This window comes from Nasonia vitripennis, unplaced genomic scaffold (assembly GCF_009193385.2).
Source record: "Nasonia vitripennis strain AsymCx unplaced genomic scaffold, Nvit_psr_1.1 unplaced0247, whole genome shotgun sequence".
Classification (NCBI taxonomy): domain Eukaryota; kingdom Metazoa; phylum Arthropoda; class Insecta; order Hymenoptera; family Pteromalidae; genus Nasonia; species Nasonia vitripennis.
In genome coordinates, this window is record NW_022280026.1 from 37,563 (window position 1) to 62,253 (window position 24,691).

The window sequence follows — 24,691 nt, forward strand, 5'->3', positions numbered from 1 at the left end:
TTTAAACCATCTGTCTTCTGTATAAGAGTAGGAATTTTGATGATTTCATCAGAATCAGTAGTGTTCGTTGCGAGTGCGTAAACTGCGCCTTTAGGCCCTATTAGTCGATTGATACACCAGGACAGATGACAACTGCCAAGAGATTATGCAGTTTGGAGGGCACAATGATGAAATTCAGGCCCAGTCGATGCGAGGGGCGAGTAACCTCTAACAAAGCGTACTCTACCGTCAATTATACCTACTTATTTAAACATACGATTAATGAATTGTTTATAAAATCATGCCCGGTACTAAGTGATATTTTTGTTCATTGGGTCTCGATTAGCAAAATAGAACAGTGTATGGTGATCAGAGTCGGAACTAATTAAATTTTAAACTATCTGTCTTCTGCATAAAATTAGGAATTTTGATGATTTCATCAAATCAGTAGTGTTCGTTGCGAGTGCGTAAACTGCGCCTTTAGGCCCTATTAGACGATTGATACACAAGGACAGATGACAACTGCCAAGAGATTATGCAGTTTGGAGGGCACAATGATGAAATTCAGGCCCAGTTGATGCGAGGGGCGAGTAACCTCTTCCAAAGCGTACTCTACCGCAATATACCTACTTTATTTAAACATACGAGTAATGAATTGTTTATAATAATCATGCCCGGTACTAAGTGATATTTTTGTTCATTGGGTCTCGATTAGCAAAATAGAACAGTGTATGGTGATCAGAGTCGAAGCTAATTATATTTTAAACCATCTGTCTTCTGTATAAGAGTAGGAATTTTGATGATTTCATCAGAATCAGTAGTGTTCGTTGCGAGTGCGTAAATGCGCCTTTAGGCCCTATTAGACGATTGATACACAAGGACAGATGACAACTGCCAAGAGATTATGCAGTTTGGAGGGCACAATGATGAAATTCAGGCCCAGTCGATGCGAGGGGCGAGTAACCTCTAACAAAGCGTACTCTACCGTCAATTATACCTACTAATTTAAACATACGAGTAATGAATTGTTTATAATAATCATGCCCGGTACTAAGTGATATTTTTGTTCATTGGTCTCGATTAGCAAAATAGAACAGTGTATGGTGATCAGAGTCGAACTAATTAAATTTTAAACTATCTGTCTTCTGCATAAAATTAGGAATTTTGATGATTTCATCAAAATCAGTAGTGTTCGTTGCGAGTGCGTAAACTGCGCTTTAGGCCCTATTAGACGATTGATACACAAGGACAGATGACAACTGCCAAGAGATTATGCAGTTTGGAGGGCACAATGATGAAATTCAGGCCCAGTTGATGCGAGGGGCGAGTAACCTCTTCCAAAGCGTACTCTACCGTCAATATACCTACTTTATTTAAACATACGATTAATGAATTGTTTATAAAATCATGCCCGGTACTAAGTGATATTTTTGTTCATGGGTCTCGATTAGCAAAATAGAACAGTGTATGGTGATCAGAGTCGAAGCTAATTATATTTTAAACCATCTGTCTTCTGTATAAAAGTAGGAATTTTGATGATTTCATCAGAATCAGTAGTGTTCGTTGCGAGTGCGTAAAGTGCGCCTTTAGGCCCTATTAGACGATTGATACACAAGGACAGATGACAACTGCCAAGAGATTATGCAGTTTGGAGGGCACAATGATGAAATTCAGGCCCAGTCGATGCGAGGGGCGAGTAACCTCTACCAAAGCGTACTCTACCGTCAATTATACCTACTTTATTTAAACATACGATTAATGAATTGTTTATAAAATCATGCCCGGTACTAAGTGATATTTTTGTTCATTGGGTCTCGATTAGCAAAATAGAACAGTGTATGGTGATCAGAGTCGAACTAATTAAATTTTAAACCATCTGTCTTCTGTATAAAATTAGGAATTTTGATGATTTCATCAAATCAGTAGTGTTCGTTGCGAGTGCGTAAAGTGCGCCTTTAGGCCCTATTAGACGATTGATACACAAGGACAGATGACAACTGCCAAGAGATTATGCAGTTTGGAGGGCACAATGATGAAATTCAGGCCCAGTTGATGCGAGGGGCGAGTAACCTCTCCAAAGCGTACTCTACCGCAATATACCTACTTTATTTAAACATACGAGTAATGAATTGTTTATAATAATCATGCCCGGTACTAACTGATATTTTTGTTCATTGGGTCTCGATTAGCAAAATAGAACAGTGTATGGTGATCAGAGTCGAAGCTAATTATATTTTAAACCATCTGTCTTCTGTATAAGAGTAGGAATTTTGATGATTTCATCAGAATCAGTAGTGTTCGTTGCGAGTGCGTAAACTGCGCCTTTAGGCCCTATTAGACGATTGATACACAAGGACAGATGACAACTGCCAAGAGATTATGCAGTTTGGAGGGCACAATGATGAAATTCAGGCCCAGTCGATGCGAGGGGCGAGTAACCTCTCAAAGCGTACTCTACCGTCAATATACCTACTTTATTTAAACATACGATAATGAATTGTTTATAAAATCATGCCCGGTACTAAGTGATATTTTTGTTCATGGGTCTCGATTAGCAAAATAGAACAGTGTATGGTGATCAGAGTCGAACTAATTAAATTTTAAACTATCTGTCTTCTGCATAAAATTAGGAATTTTGATGATTTCATCAAATCAGTAGTGTTCGTTGCGAGTGCGTAAAGTGCGCCTTTAGGCCCTATTAGACGATTGATACACAAGGACAGATGACAACTGCCAAGAGATTATGCAGTTTGGAGGGCACAATGATGAAATTCAGGCCCAGTCGATGCGAGGGGCGAGTAACCTCTACAAAGCGTACTCTACCGTCAATTATACCTACTTTATTTAAACATACGATAATGAATTGTTTATAAAATCATGCCCGGTACTAAGTGATATTTTTGTTCATTGGGTCTCGATTAGCAAAATAGAACAGTGTATGGTGATCAGAGTCGAAGCTAATTATATTTTAAACCATCTGTCTTCTGTATAAAGTAGGAATTTTGATGATTTCATCAGAATCAGTAGTGTTCGTTGCGAGTGCGTAAACTGCGCCTTTAGGCCCTATTAGACGATTGATACACAAGGACAGATGACAACTGCCAAGAGATTATGCAGTTTGGAGGGCACAATGATGAAATTCAGGCCCAGTCGATGCGAGGGGCGAGTAACCTCTACCAAAGCGTACTCTACCGTCAATTATACCTACTTATTTAAACATACGATAATGAATTGTTTATAATAATCATGCCCGGTACTAAGTGATATTTTTGTTCATTGGGTCTCGATTAGCAAAATAGAACAGTGTATGGTGATCAGAGTCGGAACTAATTAATTTTAAACTATCTGTCTTCTGCATAAAATTAGGAATTTTGATGATTTCATCAAAATCAGTAGTGTTCGTTGCGAGTGCGTAAAGTGCGCCTTTAGGCCCTATTAGACGATTGATACACAAGGACAGATGACAACTGCCAAGAGATTATGCAGTTTGGAGGGCACAATGATGAAATTCAGGCCCAGTCGATGCGAGGGGCGAGTAACCTCTAACAAAGCGTACTCTACCGCAATTATACCTACTTTATTTAAACATACGATTAATGAATTGTTTATAAAATCATGCCCGGTACTAAGTGATATTTTTGTTCATTGGGTCTCGATTAGCAAAATAGAACAGTGTATGGTGATCAGAGTCGAAGCTAATTATATTTTAAACCATCTGTCTTCTGTATAAGAGTAGGAATTTTGATGATTTCATCAGAATCAGTAGTGTTCGTTGCGAGTGCGTAAACTGCGCCTTTAGGCCCTATTAGACGATTGATACACAAGGACAGATGACAACTGCCAAGAGATTATGCAGTTTGGAGGGCACAATGATGAAATTCAGGCCCAGTCGATGCGAGGGGCGAGTAACCTCTAACAAAGCGTACTCTACCGTCAATTATACCTACTTTATTTAAACATACGATAATGAATTGTTTATAATAATCATGCCCGGTACTAAGTGATATTTTTGTTCATTGGGTCTCGATTAGCAAAATAGAACAGTGTATGGTGATCAGAGTCGAACTAATTAATTTTAAACTATCTGTCTTCTGCATAAAATTAGGAATTTTGATGATTTCATCAAATCAGTAGTGTTCGTTGCGAGTGCGTAAACTGCGCCTTTAGGCCCTATTAGACGATTGATACACAAGGACAGATGACAACTGCCAAGAGATTATGCAGTTTGGAGGGCACAATGATGAAATTCAGGCCCAGTTGATGCGAGGGGCGAGTAACCTCTTCCAAAGCGTACTCTACCGTCAATATACCTACTTTATTTAAACATACGAGTAATGAATTGTTTATAATAATCATGCCCGGTACTAAGTGATATTTTTGTTCATGGGTCTCGATTAGCAAAATAGAACAGTGTATGGTGATCAGAGTCGGAACTAATTATATTTTAAACCATCTGTCTTCTGTATAAAAGTAGGAATTTTGATGATTTCATCAAATCAGTAGTGTTCGTTGCGAGTGCGTAAAGTGCGCCTTTAGGCCCTATTAGACGATTGATACACAAGGACAGATGACAACTGCCAAGAGATTATGCAGTTTGGAGGGCACAATGATGAAATTCAGGCCCAGTCGATGCGAGGGGCGAGTAACCTCTAACAAAGCGTACTCTACCGTCAATTATACCTACTTTATTTAAACATACGATAATGAATTGTTTATAAAATCATGCCCGGTACTAAGTGATATTTTTGTTCATTGGGTCTCGATTAGCAAAATAGAACAGTGTATGGTGATCAGAGTCGAAGCTAATTATATTTTAAACCATCTGTCTTCTGTATAAGAGTAGGAATTTTGATGATTTCATCAAATCAGTAGTGTTCGTTGCGAGTGCGTAAACTGCGCCTTTAGGCCCTATTAGACGATTGATACACAAGGACAGATGACAACTGCCAAGAGATTATGCAGTTTGGAGGGCACAATGATGAAATTCAGGCCCAGTCGATGCGAGGGGCGAGTAACCTCTACCAAAGCGTACTCTACCGTCAATTATACCTACTTTATTTAAACATACGATTAATGAATTGTTTATAAAATCATGCCCGGTACTAAGTGATATTTTTGTTCATTGCGTCTCGATTAGCAAAATAGAACAGTGTATGGTGATCAGAGTCGAAGCTAATTATATTTTAAACCATCTGTCTTCTGTATAAAGTAGGAATTTTGATGATTTCATCAGAATCAGTAGTGTTCGTTGCGAGTGCGTAAACTGCGCCTTTAGGCCCTATTAGACGATTGATACACCAGGACAGATGACAACTGCCAAGAGATTATGCAGTTTGGAGGGCACAATGATGAAATTCAGGCCCAGTGATGCGAGGGGCGAGTAACCTCTTCCAAAGCGTACTCTACCGTCAATATACCTACTTTATTTAAACATACGAGTAATGAATTGTTTATAATAATCATGCCCGGTACTAAGTGATATTTTTGTTCATTGGGTCTCGATTAGCAAAATAGAACAGTGTATGGTGATCAGAGTCGAAGCTAATTATATTTTAAACCATCTGTCTTCTGTATAAAGTAGGAATTTTGATGATTTCATCAGAATCAGTAGTGTTCGTTGCGAGTGCGTAAAGTGCGCCTTTAGGCCCTATTAGACGATTGATACACAAGGACAGATGACAACTGCCAAGAGATTATGCAGTTTGGAGGGCACAATGATGAAATTCAGGCCCAGTTGATGCGAGGGGCGAGTAACCTCTTCCAAAGCGTACTCTACCGTCAATATACCTACTTTATTTAAACATACGATAATGAATTGTTTATAAAATCATGCCCGGTACTAAGTGATATTTTTGTTCATTGGGTCTCGATTAGCAAAATAGAACAGTGTATGGTGATCAGAGTCGAAGCTAATTATATTTTAAACCATCTGTCTTCTGTATAAAGTAGGAATTTTGATGATTTCATCAGAATCAGTAGTGTTCGTTGCGAGTGCGTAAAGTGCGCCTTTAGGCCCTATTAGACGATTGATACACAAGGACAGATGACAACTGCCAAGAGATTATGCAGTTTGGAGGGCACAATGATGAAATTCAGGCCCAGTCGATGCGAGGGGCGAGTAACCTCTTCCAAAGCGTACTCTACCGTCAATTATACCTACTTTATTTAAACATACGAGTAATGAATTGTTTATAATAATCATGCCCGGTACTAAGTGATATTTTTGTTCATTGGGTCTCGATTAGCAAAATAGAACAGTGTATGGTGATCAGAGTCGAAGCTAATTATATTTTAAACCATCTGTCTTCTGTATAAGAGTAGGAATTTTGATGATTTCATCAGAATCAGTAGTGTTCGTTGCGAGTGCGTAAACTGCGCCTTTAGGCCCTATTAGACGATTGATACACAAGGACAGATGACAACTGCCAAGAGATTATGCAGTTTGGAGGGCACAATGATGAAATTCAGGCCCAGTGATGCGAGGGGCGAGTAACCTCTCCAAAGCGTACTCTACCGTCAATATACCTACTTTATTTAAACATACGATAATGAATTGTTTATAAAATCATGCCCGGTACTAAGTGATATTTTTGTTCATTGGGTCTCGATTAGCAAAATAGAACAGTGTATGGTGATCAGAGTCGAAGCTAATTATATTTTAAACCATCTGTCTTCTGTATAAAAGTAGGAATTTTGATGATTTCATCAGAATCAGTAGTGTTCGTTGCGAGTGCGTAAACTGCGCCTTTAGGCCCTATTAGACGATTGATACACAAGGACAGATGACAACTGCCAAGAGATTATGCAGTTTGGAGGGCACAATGATGAAATTCAGGCCCAGTTGATGCGAGGGGCGAGTAACCTCTTCCAAAGCGTACTCTACCGTCAATTATACCTACTTTATTTAAACATACGATTAATGAATTGTTTATAAAATCATGCCCGGTACTAAGTGATATTTTTGTTCATTGGGTCTCGATTAGCAAAATAGAACAGTGTATGGTGATCAGAGTCGAAGCTAATTATATTTTAAACCATCTGTCTTCTGTATAAAAGTAGGAATTTTGATGATTTCATCAGAATCAGTAGTGTTCGTTGCGAGTGCGTAAAGTGCGCCTTTAGGCCCTATTAGACGATTGATACACAAGGACAGATGACAACTGCCAAGAGATTATGCAGTTTGGAGGGCACAATGATGAAATTCAGGCCCAGTTGATGCGAGGGGCGAGTAACCTCTTCCAAAGCGTACTCTACCGCAATATACCTACTTTATTTAAACATACGAGTAATGAATTGTTTATAATAATCATGCCCGGTACTAAGTGATATTTTTGTTCATTGGGTCTCGATTAGCAAAATAGAACAGTGTATGGTGATCAGAGTCGAAGCTAATTATATTTTAAACCATCTGTCTTCTGTATAAGAGTAGGAATTTTGATGATTTCATCAGAATCAGTAGTGTTCGTTGCGAGTGCGTAAAGTGCTCCTTTAGGCCCTATTAGACGATTGATACACAAGGACAGATGACAACTGCCAAGAGATTATGCAGTTTGGAGGGCACAATGATGAAATTCAGGCCCAGTTGATGCGAGGGGCGAGTAACCTCTTCCAAAGCGTACTCTACCGCAATATACCTACTTTATTTAAACATACGAGTAATGAATTGTTTATAATAATCATGCCCGGTACTAATGATATTTTTGTTCATTGGGTCTCGATTAGCAAAATAGAACAGTGTATGGTGATCAGAGTCGAAGCTAATTATATTTTAAACCATCTGTCTTCTGTATAAGAGTAGGAATTTTGATGATTTCATCAGAATCAGTAGTGTTCGTTGCGAGTGCGTAAATGCGCCTTTAGGCCCTATTAGACGATTGATACACAAGGACAGATGACAACTGCCAAGAGATTATGCAGTTTGGAGGGCACAATGATGAAATTCAGGCCCAGTGATGCGAGGGGCGAGTAACCTCTCCAAAGCGTACTCTACCGTCAATTATACCTACTTTATTTAAACATACGATAATGAATTGTTTATAAAATCATGCCCGGTACTAAGTGATATTTTTGTTCATTGGGTCTCGATTAGCAAAATAGAACAGTGTATGGTGATCAGAGTCGAACTAATTAATTTTAAACTATCTGTCTTCTGCATAAAATAGGAATTTTGATGATTTCATCAGAATCAGTAGTGTTCGTTGCGAGTGCGTAAAGTGCGCCTTTAGGCCCTATTAGACGATTGATACACAAGGACAGATGACAACTGCCAAGAGATTATGCAGTTTGGAGGGCACAATGATGAAATTCAGGCCCAGTGATGCGAGGGGCGAGTAACCTCTCCAAAGCGTACTCTACCGTCAATTATACCTACTTTATTTAAACATACGATTAATGAATTGTTTATAAAATCATGCCCGGTACTAAGTGATATTTTTGTTCATGGGTCTCGATTAGCAAAATAGAACAGTGTATGGTGATCAGAGTCGAAGCTAATTATATTTTAAACCATCTGTCTTCTGTATAAAGTAGGAATTTTGATGATTTCATCAAATCAGTAGTGTTCGTTGCGAGTGCGTAAAGTGCGCCTTTAGGCCCTATTAGACGATTGATACACAAGGACAGATGACAACTGCCAAGAGATTATGCAGTTTGGAGGGCACAATGATGAAATTCAGGCCCAGTTGATGCGAGGGGCGAGTAACCTCTTCCAAAGCGTACTCTACCGCAATATACCTACTTTATTTAAACATACGAGTAATGAATTGTTTATAATAATCATGCCCGGTACTAAGTGATATTTTTGTTCATTGGGTCTCGATTAGCAAAATAGAACAGTGTATGGTGATCAGAGTCGAACTAATTAATTTTAAACTATCTGTCTTCTGCATAAAATTAGGAATTTTGATGATTTCATCAGAATCAGTAGTGTTCGTTGCGAGTGCGTAAAGTGCGCCTTTAGGCCCTATTAGACGATTGATACACAAGGACAGATGACAACTGCCAAGAGATTATGCAGTTTGGAGGGCACAATGATGAAATTCAGGCCCAGTTGATGCGAGGGGCGAGTAACCTCTTCCAAAGCGTACTCTACCGCAATATACCTACTTTATTTAAACATACGAGTAATGAATTGTTTATAATAATCATGCCCGGTACTAAGTGATATTTTTGTTCATTGGGTCTCGATTAGCAAAATAGAACAGTGTATGGTGATCAGAGTCGAAGCTAATTATATTTTAAACCATCTGTCTTCTGTATAAGAGTAGGAATTTTGATGATTTCATCAGAATCAGTAGTGTTCGTTGCGAGTGCGTAAACTGCGCCTTTAGGCCCTATTAGACGATTGATACACCAGGACAGATGACAACTGCCAAGAGATTATGCAGTTTGGAGGGCACAATGATGAAATTCAGGCCCAGTCGATGCGAGGGGCGAGTAACCTCTAACAAAGCGTACTCTACCGTCAATTATACCTACTAATTTAAACATACGATTAATGAATTGTTTATAAAATCATGCCCGGTACTAAGTGATATTTTTGTTCATTGGGTCTCGATTAGCAAAATAGAACAGTGTATGGTGATCAGAGTCGGAACTAATTAAATTTTAAACTATCTGTCTTCTGCATAAAATTAGGAATTTTGATGATTTCATCAAAATCAGTAGTGTTCGTTGCGAGTGCGTAAACTGCGCTTTAGGCCCTATTAGACGATTGATACACAAGGACAGATGACAACTGCCAAGAGATTATGCAGTTTGGAGGGCACAATGATGAAATTCAGGCCCAGTGATGCGAGGGGCGAGTAACCTCTCCAAAGCGTACTCTACCGTCAATTATACCTACTTTATTTAAACATACGATTAATGAATTGTTTATAAAATCATGCCCGGTACTAAGTGATATTTTTGTTCATTGGGTCTCGATTAGCAAAATAGAACAGTGTATGGTGATCAGAGTCGAAGCTAATTATATTTTAAACCATCTGTCTTCTGTATAAGAGTAGGAATTTTGATGATTTCATCAGAATCAGTAGTGTTCGTTGCGAGTGCGTGAACTGCGCCTTTAGGCCCTATTAGTCGATTGATACACCAGGACAGATGACAACTGCCAAGAGATTATGCAGTTTGGAGGGCACAATGATGAAATTCAGGCCCAGTCGATGCGAGGGGCGAGTAACCTCTAACAAAGCGTACTCTACCGTCAATTATACCTACTTATTTAAACATACGATTAATGAATTGTTTATAAAATCATGCCCGGTACTAAGTGATATTTTTGTTCATTGGGTCTCGATTAGCAAAATAGAACAGTGTATGGTGATCAGAGTCGGAACTAATTAATTTTAAACTATCTGTCTTCTGCATAAAATTAGGAATTTTGATGATTTCATCAAATCAGTAGTGTTCGTTGCGAGTGCGTAAACTGCGCCTTTAGGCCCTATTAGACGATTGATACACAAGGACAGATGACAACTGCCAAGAGATTATGCAGTTTGGAGGGCACAATGATGAAATTCAGGCCCAGTCGATGCGAGGGGCGAGTAACCTCTCCAAAGCGTACTCTACCGTCAATTATACCTACTTTATTTAAACATACGATTAATGAATTGTTTATAAAATCATGCCCGGTACTAAGTGATATTTTTGTTCATTGGGTCTCGATTAGCAAAATAGAACAGTGTATGGTGATCAGAGTCGAAGCTAATTATATTTTAAACCATCTGTCTTCTGTATAAAGTAGGAATTTTGATGATTTCATCAGAATCAGTAGTGTTCGTTGCGAGTGCGTAAACTGCGCCTTTAGGCCCTATTAGACGATTGATACACAAGGACAGATGACAACTGCCAAGAGATTATGCAGTTTGGAGGGCACAATGATGAAATTCAGGCCCAGTTGATGCGAGGGGCGAGTAACCTCTTCCAAAGCGTACTCTACCGTCAATATACCTACTTTATTTAAACATACGAGTAATGAATTGTTTATAATAATCATGCCCGGTACTAAGTGATATTTTTGTTCATTGGGTCTCGATTAGCAAAATAGAACAGTGTATGGTGATCAGAGTCGAAGCTAATTATATTTTAAACCATCTGTCTTCTGTATAAAGTAGGAATTTTGATGATTTCATCAGAATCAGTAGTGTTCGTTGCGAGTGCGTAAAGTGCGCCTTTAGGCCCTATTAGACGATTGATACACAAGGACAGATGACAACTGCCAAGAGATTATGCAGTTTGGAGGGCACAATGATGAAATTCAGGCCCAGTTGATGCGAGGGGCGAGTAACCTCTTCCAAAGCGTACTCTACCGTCAATATACCTACTTTATTTAAACATACGAGTAATGAATTGTTTATAATAATCATGCCCGGTACTAAGTGATATTTTTGTTCATTGGGTCTCGATTAGCAAAATAGAACAGTGTATGGTGATCAGAGTCGAAGCTAATTATATTTTAAACCATCTGTCTTCTGTATAAGAGTAGGAATTTTGATGATTTCATCAGAATCAGTAGTGTTCGTTGCGAGTGCGTAAAGTGCTCCTTTAGGCCCTATTAGACGATTGATACACAAGGACAGATGACAACTGCCAAGAGATTATGCAGTTTGGAGGGCACAATGATGAAATTCAGGCCCAGTTGATGCGAGGGGCGAGTAACCTCTTCCAAAGCGTACTCTACCGCAATATACCTACTTTATTTAAACATACGAGTAATGAATTGTTTATAATAATCATGCCCGGTACTAAGTGATATTTTTGTTCATTGGGTCTCGATTAGCAAAATAGAACAGTGTATGGTGATCAGAGTCGAAGCTAATTATATTTTAAACCATCTGTCTTCTGTATAAAGTAGGAATTTTGATGATTTCATCAGAATCAGTAGTGTTCGTTGCGAGTGCGTAAACTGCGCCTTTAGGCCCTATTAGACGATTGATACACCAGGACAGATGACAACTGCCAAGAGATTATGCAGTTTGGAGGGCACAATGATGAAATTCAGGCCCAGTCGATGCGAGGGGCGAGTAACCTCTAACAAAGCGTACTCTACCGTCAATTATACCTACTAATTTAAACATACGAGTAATGAATTGTTTATAATAATCATGCCCGGTACTAAGTGATATTTTTGTTCATTGGGTCTCGATTAGCAAAATAGAACAGTGTATGGTGATCAGAGTCGGAACTAATTAAATTTTAAACTATCTGTCTTCTGCATAAAATTAGGAATTTTGATGATTTCATCAGAATCAGTAGTGTTCGTTGCGAGTGCGTAAAGTGCTCCTTTAGGCCCTATTAGACGATTGATACACAAGGACAGATGACAACTGCCAAGAGATTATGCAGTTTGGAGGGCACAATGATGAAATTCAGGCCCAGTTGATGCGAGGGGCGAGTAACCTCTTCCAAAGCGTACTCTACCGCAATATACCTACTTTATTTAAACATACGAGTAATGAATTGTTTATAATAATCATGCCCGGTACTAAGTGATATTTTTGTTCATTGGGTCTCGATTAGCAAAATAGAACAGTGTATGGTGATCAGAGTCGAAGCTAATTATATTTTAAACCATCTGTCTTCTGTATAAGAGTAGGAATTTTGATGATTTCATCAGAATCAGTAGTGTTCGTTGCGAGTGCGTAAAGTGCTCCTTTAGGCCCTATTAGACGATTGATACACAAGGACAGATGACAACTGCCAAGAGATTATGCAGTTTGGAGGGCACAATGATGAAATTCAGGCCCAGTCGATGCGAGGGGCGAGTAACCTCTAACAAAGCGTACTCTACCGTCAATTATACCTACTAATTTAAACATACGAGTAATGAATTGTTTATAATAATCATGCCCGGTACTAACTGATATTTTTGTTCATTGGGTCTCGATTAGCAAAATAGAACAGTGTATGGTGATCAGAGTCGAAGCTAATTATATTTTAAACCATCTGTCTTCTGTATAAGAGTAGGAATTTTGATGATTTCATCAGAATCAGTAGTGTTCGTTGCGAGTGCGTAAACTGCGACTTTAGGCCCTATTAGACGATTGATACACAAGGACAGATGACAGCTGCCAAGAGATTATGCAGTTTGGAGGGCACAATGATGAAATTCAGGCCCAGTTGATGCGAGGGGCGAGTAACCTCTTCCAAAGCGTACTCTACCGTCAATATACCTACTTTATTTAAACATACGATTAATGAATTGTTTATAAAATCATGCCCGGTACTAAGTGATATTTTTGTTCATGGGTCTCGATTAGCAAAATAGAACAGTGTATGGTGATCAGAGTCGAAGCTAATTATATTTTAAACCATCTGTCTTCTGTATAAAGTAGGAATTTTGATGATTTCATCAGAATCAGTAGTGTTCGTTGCGAGTGCGTAAACTGCGCCTTTAGGCCCTATTAGACGATTGATACACCAGGACAGATGACAACTGCCAAGAGATTATGCAGTTTGGAGGGCACAATGATGAAATTCAGGCCCAGTCGATGCGAGGGGCGAGTAACCTCTAACAAAGCGTACTCTACCGTCAATTATACCTACTTATTTAAACATACGATTAATGAATTGTTTATAAAATCATGCCCGGTACTAAGTGATATTTTTGTTCATGGGTCTCGATTAGCAAAATAGAACAGTGTATGGTGATCAGAGTCGAACTAATTAAATTTTAAACTATCTGTCTTCTGCATAAAATAGGAATTTTGATGATTTCATCAAAATCAGTAGTGTTCGTTGCGAGTGCGTAAAGTGCGCCTTTAGGCCCTATTAGACGATTGATACACAAGGACAGATGACAACTGCCAAGAGATTATGCAGTTTGGAGGGCACAATGATGAAATTCAGGCCCAGTTGATGCGAGGGGCGAGTAACCTCTTCCAAAGCGTACTCTACCGCAATATACCTACTTTATTTAAACATACGATAATGAATTGTTTATAATAATCATGCCCGGTACTAATGATATTTTTGTTCATTGGGTCTCGATTAGCAAAATAGAACAGTGTATGGTGATCAGAGTCGAAGCTAATTATATTTTAAACCATCTGTCTTCTGTATAAGAGTAGGAATTTTGATGATTTCATCAGAATCAGTAGTGTTCGTTGCGAGTGCGTAAACTGCGCCTTTAGGCCCTATTAGACGATTGATACACAAGGACAGATGACAACTGCCAAGAGATTATGCAGTTTGGAGGGCACAATGATGAAATTCAGGCCCAGTCGATGCGAGGGGCGAGTAACCTCTAACAAAGCGTACTCTACCGCAATATACCTACTTTATTTAAACATACGAGTAATGAATTGTTTATAATAATCATGCCCGGTACTAAGTGATATTTTTGTTCATTGCGTCTCGATTAGCAAAATAGAACAGTGTATGGTGATCAGAGGCGAAGCTAATTATATTTTAAACCATCTGTCTTCTGTATAAGAGTAGGAATTTTGATGATTTCATCAGAATCAGTAGTGTTCGTTGCGAGTGCGTGAACTGCGCCTTTAGGCCCTATTAGTCGATTGATACACCAGGACAGATGACAACTGCCAAGAGATTATGCAGTTTGGAGGGCACAATGATGAAATTCAGGCCCAGTCGATGCGAGGGGCGAGTAACCTCTAACAAAGCGTACTCTACCGTCAATTATACCTACTACATTTAAACATACGAGTAATGAATTGTTTATAATAATCATGCCCGGTACTAACTGATATTTTTGTTCATTGCGTCTCGATTAGCAAAATAGAACAGTGTATGGTGATCAGAGTCGGAACTAATTAAATTTTAAACTATCTGGCTTCTGCATAAAATTAGGAATTTTGATGATTTCATCAAATCAGTAGTGTTCGTTGCGAGTGCGTAAACTGCGACTTTAGGCCCTATTAGACGATTGATACACAAGGACAGATGACAGCTGCCAAGAGATTATGCAGTTTGGAGGGCACAATGATGAAATTCAGGCCCAGTTGATGCGAGGGGCGAGTAACCTCTTCCAAAGCGTACTCTACCGTCAATATACGACCTACTTTATTTAAACATACGATTAATGAATTGTTTATGAAAATCATGCCCGGTACTAAGTGATATTTTTGTTCATGGGGTCTCGATTAGCAAAATAGAACAGTGTATGGTGATCAGAGTCGAAGCTAATTATATTTTAAACCATCTGTCTTCTGTATAAAAGTAGGAATTTTGATGATTTCATCAGAATCAGTAGTGTTCGTTGCGAGTGCGTAAAGTGCTCCTTTAGGCCCTATTAGACGATTGATACACAAGGACAGATGACAACTGCCAAGAGATTATGCAGTTTGGAGGGCACAATGATGAAATTCAGGCCCAGTTGATGCGAGGGGCGAGTAACCTCTTCCAAAGCGTACTCTACCGCAATATACCTACTTTATTTAAACATACGAGTAATGAATTGTTTATAATAATCATGCCCGGTACTAAGGATATTTTTGTTCATTGGGTCTCGATTAGCAAAATAGAACAGTGTATGGTGATCAGAGTCGAAGTAATTATATTTTAAACCATCTGTCTTCTGTATAAGAGTAGGAATTTTGATGATTTCATCAGAATCAGTAGTGTTCGTTGCGAGTGCGTAAAGTGCTCCTTTAGGCCCTATTAGACGATTGATACACAAGGACAGATGACAACTGCCAAGAGATTATGCAGTTTGGAGGGCACAATGATGAAATTCAGGCCCAGTTGATGCGAGGGGCGAGTAACCTCTTCCAAAGCGTACTCTACCGCAATATACCTACTTTATTTAAACATACGAGTAATGAATTGTTTATAATAATCATGCCCGGTACTAACTGATATTTTTGTTCATTGGGTCTCGATTAGCAAAATAGAACAGTGTATGGTGATCAGAGTCGAAGCTAATTATATTTTAAACCATCTGTCTTCTGTATAAAGTAGGAATTTTGATGATTTCATCAGAATCAGTAGTGTTCGTTGCGAGTGCGTAAATGGCCTTTAGGCCTATTAGACGATTGATACACAAGGACAGATGACAATTGCCAAGAGATTATGCAGTTTAGAGGGCTCCATACCAAATTGAGACCCAGTAGATGTGAGGTGTAAGTTAGATCTGCCAAAGAATTTTACAAGTCCATCTCTCCTACTTTATTCGAAAAAATTTATATACAAAATCATGCCAGTTACTAAGTGATATTTTTGTTCATGAGTCTCAATTAGCAAAATAGAACAGTGTATGGTGATCAGAGTCGAACTAATTAAATTTTAAACTATCTGTCTTCTGCATAAAGTAGGAATTTGATGATTTCATCAGAATCAGTAGTGTTCGTTGCGAGTGCGTAAAGTGCCCTTTAGGCCCTATTAGACGATTGATACACAAGGACAGATGACAACTGCCAAGAGATTATGCAGTTTGGAGGGCACAATGATGAAATTCAGGCCCAGTCGATGCGAGGGGCGAGTAACCTCTAACAAAGCGTACTCTACTGTCAATTATACCTACTTTATTTAAACTACGATTAATGAATTGTTATAAAATCATGCCCGGTACTAACTGATATTTTTGTTCATTGGGTCTCGATTAGCAAAATAGAACAGTGTATGGTGATCAGAGTCGAAGCTAATTATATTTTAAACCATCTGTCTTCTGTATAAAGTAGGAATTTTGATGATTTCATCAGAATCAGTAGTGTTCGTTGCGAGTGCGTAAACTGCGACTTTAGGCCCTATTAGACGATTGATACACAAGGACAGATGACAGCTGCCAAGAGATTATGCAGTTTGGAGGGCACAATGATGAAATTCAGGCCCAGTTGATGCGAGGGGCGAGTAACCTCTTCCAAAGCGTACTCTACCGTCAATATACGACCTACTTTATTTAAACATACGATTAATGAATTGTTTATGAAAATCATGCCCGGTACTAAGTGATATTTTTGTTCATGGGGTCTCGATTAGCAAAATAGAACAGTGTATGGTGATCAGAGTCGAAGCTAATTATATTTTAAACCATCTGTCTTCTGTATAAAAGTAGGAATTTTGATGATTTCATCAGAATCAGTAGTGTTCGTTGCGAGTGCGTAAAGTGCTCCTTTAGGCCCTATTAGACGATTGATACACAAGGACAGATGACAACTGCCAAGAGATTATGCAGTTTGGAGGGCACAATGATGAAATTCAGGCCCAGTTGATGCGAGGGGCGAGTAACCTCTTCCAAAGCGTACTCTACCGCAATATACCTACTTTATTTAAACATACGAGTAATGAATTGTTTACAATAATCATGCCCGGTACTAAGTGATATTTTTGTTCATTGGGTCTCGATTAGCAAAATAGAACAGTGTATGGTGATCAGAGTCGAAGCTAATTATATTTTAAACCATCTGTTTCTGTATAAAAGTAGGAATTTTGATGATTTCATCAAATCAGTAGTGTTCGTTGCGAGTGCGTAAAGTGCGCCTTTAGGCCCTATTAGACGATTGATACACAAGGACAGATGACAACTGCCAAGAGATTATGCAGTTTGGAGGGTACAATGATAAAATTGAGGCCCAGCGATGCGAGGGCGAGTAACCTCTAACAAAGCGTACTCTACCGTCAATTATACCTACTACATTTAAACATACGATTAATGAATTGTTTATGAAAATCATGCCCGGTACTAAGTGATATTTTTGTTCATTGGGACTCGATTAGCAAAATAAAACAGTGTATGGTGATGAGAGTCGAAGCTAATTATATTTTAAAACATCTGTCTTCTGTATAAGAGTAGGAATTTTGATGATTTCATCAGAATCAGTAGTGTTCGTTGCGAGTGCGTAAACTGCGCCTTTAGGCCCTATTAGACGATTGATACACCAGGACAGATGACAACTGCCAAGAGATTATGCAGTTTGGAGGGCACAATGATGAAATTCAGGCCCAGTTGATGCGAGGGCGAGTAACCTCTTCTAAAGCGTACTCTACCGTCAATATACCTACTTTATTTAAACATACGATTAATGAATTGTTTATAAAATCATGCCGGTACTAAGTGATATTTTTGTTCATTGGTACACAAAGACAGAGGACAAGTGCCTAGGGATTGTGCAGTTTGGACGGCACAATGCCGAACTTCAGGCCTAGTAGATATGAGGTGTAAGTTCGCTCTGCAAAAGCGTACTATACCGTCAATTATACCTACTTTATTCGAGAATACGAATTATGAATTATTTCTAAAAATCATGCCCGGTACTAAGTGATATTTTTGTTCACTGGGTCTCGATTAGCAAAATAGGATGTAGTGTTTGGCGATCCAGAGTCAGTAATAATTCGTTTTTTAACTATTTGCCTTTTGCATTGAATTGGGAACGTAGATGATTCCATTAAAATCAGTATAGTGTTCGTAACTATTGCGTTGGTAATAGCGCGATGTTTCTTTTGTATATATAAATAAATATATGATCCAATTCACGTACAAAAAATGACAAGTACTGCGAGGATTTTGGTGGAACAAGCGCCTCTTTTTCACACGTGTTTGTCGCTCTTCCTTTATATGTCTTTACTTGATCTGTCGTGTTCATTTACGTGCGTGCAGAACTTTATAGAAAAATCATATTAAAATAATTGTCTTTTTAGGGCTTACAATAACGGATATTGCAATAATATTCTCAAGACAAATAGTCTTATTCTTAGGTATTATAGCTAATTTTAACGAAATAGTGATCGACGAAATTTTCGAACAAGGTGCAGGAGCCTGTCTACAATGGTTTCTGTTCCGTTGTTCTGTGTTCTGTTTCCTTGTTTTGTTGTGGTACGTGAAGTTAGTAGCATAAATATAATTGGCTGATTATCTTAGATTAACTCCGTGTTTAAGGATTCAGCTAATCAGAACAATGGAAGGGATCTTATTGTATAGACAGGATTTCAAACAGCTGTTAGTGTAACAAAAACAACATTGATAAAGACGTATACACATACACAGTATATCATTGAAAATAAAATTTGTGTATATTCTAAATATTTAATATGATAATATGATTAGAGTGAGTCAATGGCTTGAGTTGATAACTCTTTAAAAAAGAAAATAATATTTGTAGAATTTCATATATTGGAACAAAAGCTCTTCAGATAAGTATATTTATTGCTACATTTATGGACAATAATTATCAATTTTAAGAAATCCTTACTTTGTGGAAAATATTATTTTACAGGTAACTATTCAAGTTTGATGAAATTATTTTAATGGTTTCACAGAAAGTTTATTTCCAATCAAAAGGTAACAAATGAAATTTTGGAATAATTATTTTGAAGAAATATAAATTAATCTAAGTTATTTACTTTGATATATTAATAATGTAATAATATATCATTTTTTGTATGCTGATTTAAGCAGAGTTCTCAAGTAAAATAAATAAGGAAATTGTAAAACATTTGCGTAACGGTTTTAATTTTTTGCTTTTTAACTTGACTATTCTAATTATTCTAAATGCTTACCTTTGATATCTTCCTTGATGATTTCAAAATACTTTGTTACAAATTTTTCCACTGCTTTATAGCTTGAAATATGCCAGTTTTTGTAAATTCCAAGTACTATGCTTTTAATTTGATCAACTTGCAGTTTGGGTTCTTCAGTCGTTTCTGAGATTATTCTATTAATTTTTAAAAATTCAATAAATATTCTATAAAATTCATTGTCATAAGCTAACCCTTTTTCAAAATTATTATTAGTCTTTCGTTGGCATTTTCCATGAAATTCTGACGGTAACATTTTTCTGTCAATGTTTTGAACTCAATTAGTTTTCTGGCAATAATGTTTGATGTTGATAGATTTTGATACTAGAAAAAATGAATTCTTTTATCATTTTACAAATTGAAAAATCAAATATTTTAGAACTAATTATTAAAGTAAGATACATAAAGTTGACTGACTAGTAAACACAAGTAAATATCATGCCACAGTCATCTCTTTCTGCCGGAGTCTCAAGAGTGTATATTAATAATATATGCTCTTGAGCATAATGATATAGCGCGTGAAATTGTTTTATATGTTATAGAACATTTCTTATAGTCGTATGTGCATAGTATAATCAATCAAGATTTGACTATCAATTACTAAAAAATATAACAATAAATAAATAAAAATTTACATAATTAATATAAATAGAGTTCTTTTCTATTTAATAGTCTATTTTAACAGTGCGATCATTATGATAAAAATCTTCTTTCACACTAAGTATATACAATTTGTATTTTATTTCACAAGAACAATTATATTCATCTTTCAAAATCTAATAAAAATAAATAAACCTATTATATTAGACATAAAATATATATGATTTTTGTATGGAATTTTAAGGCTGTGGCAGTTAGTGTATTAATATGTACAGAAATAGATATTTTAAAAACTTTTAATTCATTTTTTGAGCTTTTTTTGTGGCATTTCTAACCTGAAATGTCTATAATTTGAAACTGTTAAATCTGCATTGTCTAAATTTAGTGTGTACATCTAAAAAACATATGAATTAATAAAATGGTTTCAAATTAAGTTAATTAATTTGCTTGATAAAAAATCTGCATATGTAAACTTGGATCCGGCTTTTCATTATTTGGGTGCAAATTTTTTGAAACGACTTTGCAGGCAAAGTTTTTTTATAATACTGTATAGTAATTGATATTCAAATATTGAATCAATTGAAAGCTTTGAGGATAAACCGACTGTTTGCATTGGCATGGTATATGATACATTTAACTTTATCTATAAAAAGGACTTGTAACAATTACAAAACTATTATACGGGTAGCATTTAATAAAAGGTATATATATAGATAAACAAAAATGGAAAATGAATTTATAAACTAAACATTTTAATGCGAATAAATTCAAAATTTAATAACAATACCTATAATAGTCATTATTTATTACTTAACGGCAAGATTTAAGTAATTTATCATGTCAATTTATGACATGATCAATTTTTAACAACTTATGAAAGAAAGAGATACCGATAGACTGTTATAAGCCACCTTTTTTATTTTGTACGTTAAAATAAGTGTAAAATCATAAATATAAGATTAAACTGATATAACTTTCTATGCGCATATTATAATTAAATCTTACCTTAGTGGGAATAACACTCAATATGTCCCAAATTATATTCTTTTCCATGAGGGTAAATAAATAAGTTAAAAAAAGATAAAAATATAGTTACCTGAATCGGTTTTAATTGTCTTTTATGTAAATGTTTTGCATCATTGCATGTCTTACATTCACAAAGTAAATTATTACTTTCGAAATAATCATTACTGTAAACACAGGTGATTTCTTCGCCTTTTTGTATTTTTCTTTTCGAACTGAGATACATGATTCCTTCAACATTTGATGTATAACTACAATTAGCATTACAGTCATGGTTCACTAAAGCGATTGGTCCGAGTAATACTACATAGGTTTTCTTCCTACAACTATACATGATAGAAAAATCATTTCCTTCTTTAGATAATTTTTTCTCTTCTTCTAAAGTTAATGGGGTATACAAACCCGTTAATTCGATTTTCATATTTTTTTTAATCAATGTTTTAGCTGTAATCTTAGTTTGTCGTTCAAAACTTGAGTATTGAAATGTTTCTTGAACTGTATTTACTAAATTATTAGGATCAATTAATTCTAAATACTTATGTAAACTATCTTTGAAATCGTTCGAGTATAAATAAGAAACTTCTGGTAAATTTTTATTTATCAAAGTAAAAAATGTAGATATTGTACTGTCATAATCAACTTTTTCAAGAAACTCTTTTATAGTTTTAATGATATCCTGACTGTCATCCTTAAAAAGGTTTTTAACATTTATGTCATCAATTTTTTTTGTTTCAAATCCTAAATATGTATCTATAATTAAAAATTTGGTAATATCATCTATAAGAGAGATTTCTTTAAATTGCAACATTTTGAAAAAGATGATGTACTCGTATAGTAATTAGTTTTCTATAGCGTTAGAAGTAAAATACTATAAAGTCTAGAATTGATTATAAATTATTTCCAGGATCCTAGAAGTTGTTTTCATGATCCCAGAAGTAAAATATTATAAACCCTCGGATGAATTATAATTATTTCCGGGATCCTAGAAGTTTATCATTAGAGCCTAGAAAGTTGCAAATTATTTCTGGGATCCCAGAAAAAATTGCAAATTCTTTCTGGGATCCCAGAAAATGATATCCCAGAAGATCACCTTGTAGATATATATATATATATATATATATATATTATAATATATATATATATATATATATTATTTATAATATTATTATACTAGTGGGGCTCCGCCCCCCTGCTCGTTCGCTCGCCAACCCCCTATTGTAGTTTCTGTGTGATTTTATCTTCAAAATTTTATTTTCATGAACTGATAATTATGTTCTGGATGGTTGAAAATGATCGATCTTATTGTATAAGAAAACTGTTACTGGAAGTAAAAGTATTGTTTAACATTGAACTTCTACTATTAATGGCATTTAAAATAGTTTTAGCTAGTTTTTGAAGTTTCTGACGCTTGAAATTCATCATTTGAATTTATAATATATATTTTTTTTTAAATTAATTTTAATTTTTTTAATGTTCTTAATGTTTAAATCTTTGTGCCGCAAAGGCATCTATAAAATGATTGACTTATAAAATTCGAGTTGCGCGCCATTGGGAGACGTGAGGTGATCCTGAAAATTAAATTATTTGCGGGTACTGTGGGAATCGTACCGCAAATAATTTGATTTATAATATATGAATAAGATGATCGTTTGGAAAATCCCCAAGGATTTTTATTCGTAAGTATTTTTATTCACATTTTATATTTGCAAACAATTGGTTATTGTTATTAATTAACACAATGTATTATTTTCAGTTATAGTTCCAGTAGACTTTGTAAATATATTGTGCGTTGTAAATATTTGTGTAGAGTAAGACATTTTTTATGTATAAAAATTAATAAATTAAATAAATAATACTACCTGCTTCATTAATTAATGTATGTAACATGTAAGAAAACATTTAAAAAACATTTATAAATAATAGTTTTTTATTTTTTACTTTCTTATCTATCTAAGTGTATATATACATATTCAAATTTTTCTCAAAATTATTAATTCATATCATTAACTTTAATTTTTTTTAACTTAATTGATTTTTTAGTTTATATAAAAGTTAATTCATATAGTCTTTGTATAAAGATTGATTCGTACAGTCGTCTTTGTTTAGATACATTTTTAATGTCCTGACCGTTTTTGACGGTCTTGACGTCAAAGGAGAATATAGTGGATTGCGCATGTGCCTGCCGCTGAGTAAATCAAAATTTACCACTCAATTTAAATAGTGTAATTTTCGTTTTGAAAAAAAATTATAAACATATTTTTTACCATTGAATAATTATTTATAAATTGTTGCTGCTGAGCGAGTTAACGCGAGCCATTCGGATGATATGAAATAATTATTTCGTTATTGTAAAATTGTTTTTTTAATTTATAAATAATTATTTGATAGTAAAAAACTGTATTAATTAATAATAAAAAATGTATTTATAAACTTTTTTAAACGGCAATTACACTATTTAAATTTGCGCGGCAAGTTTTGGCTTACCGCGCAAGATCGTCAAATACGGTCACGACATTAGCAATTGTAGTTCGGTGTACTTTAAAATTTGTTTTTTTACTGTTCAAAAAAAATCTTGATTGCATTGAGATATTTCGATTGCATTGCATATTGCAAGTTGAAAATTTGCCTGGTATATTTATTTTCGTCAAAGTTTTTTCTTCTGAAATATTGTCACGTGACCGGTCCGGTAAGATGTATTATACGCCAATAGTTACAGCAGTTAATCTCTATTTTACCGACATTTGTCTACTCTTGCTACTCAGTGATCTTTTGTTTTTACGTTTGATCCTGTGATAACATCTTATACTTAATTTGTATATATACTTAATTTGTATATACATTGGACTGTTAATGCGGCTTATTTTACTAACGCAATAGCGTTGTGAAAGTATGACGGTCTCAAGCCCGATAACGCAGAGAGCAGTCATGTTATTTGGTGGGGGGGTGGTGGGGGGCGGTGGGGGGGTTGGGGGTGGTGGGGGGGTTTTGAGATTTTCGAAAATAACAGAAAAATGAAAGAATTTTACGTGTTTTGGTGGGGGGGCCAAGGTGGGGGGGTGGTGGAGGGGTGGTGGGGGGTAGTGGGGGGGTGGTGGGGGGGAGTCTTGCCAAAATGACTATATAATATAGGAAGATATTATATACCACACTATATGTTAGTATATATGAATATGTAAATTTCAAAAACTTTTTAATATGCGGAAAAAATAGTATTTTGTGTACTAAGGGCGTAGAGTGGGCTTTTTTAGGCTGAGTGTGGAGTTTGCAGTACGAGTCAATGCGAGTCACCGGAGCCAAAGGCGAGAGGGTTTACGAGCCGTAGACGAGTACTGCAACCACATGAGGCCAAAAAGACCACTTAGCCCTTGGTGCACACCATATTTTTTGTAACGCATGTAACTGATTTCCGCGTTTATGCACACGCACCACACATCATGAACATAATCATATACACACACACATATACGTATATACGATTTTGATGTAAACTACTGACCATTTTCTTTAAAAAATGTTAGCGGGCGTTTTTAATTTTTGCTTCATCCTAGAGAAAGCTTTGTAATAGTAACATTTTTGAGTTTCTTTAAAAACTTCCAGTAAATACTTTTTGGTATGTTAA

General features: G+C 36.0%; 1 protein-coding gene across 1 annotated transcript in view; it reads right to left on the reverse strand.

Moving 5' to 3' along the window:
• LOC116418345 overlaps positions 1-21,920 on the reverse strand; it is a 36,540-nt gene extending 14,620 nt beyond the window's left edge. The window contains exons 1-2 of the mRNA XM_031933429.2: positions 21,146-21,920; positions 19,432-19,773 (exon numbers count right to left, since the gene is read on the reverse strand). Of these exons, the coding sequence (XP_031789289.1) occupies positions 19,432-19,705 (274 nt within the window). The 5' untranslated portion in view covers positions 19,706-19,773; positions 21,146-21,920. The remainder of the gene's footprint in view (positions 1-19,431; positions 19,774-21,145) is intronic.
• Positions 21,921-24,691: the final 2,771 nt, after the last annotated feature.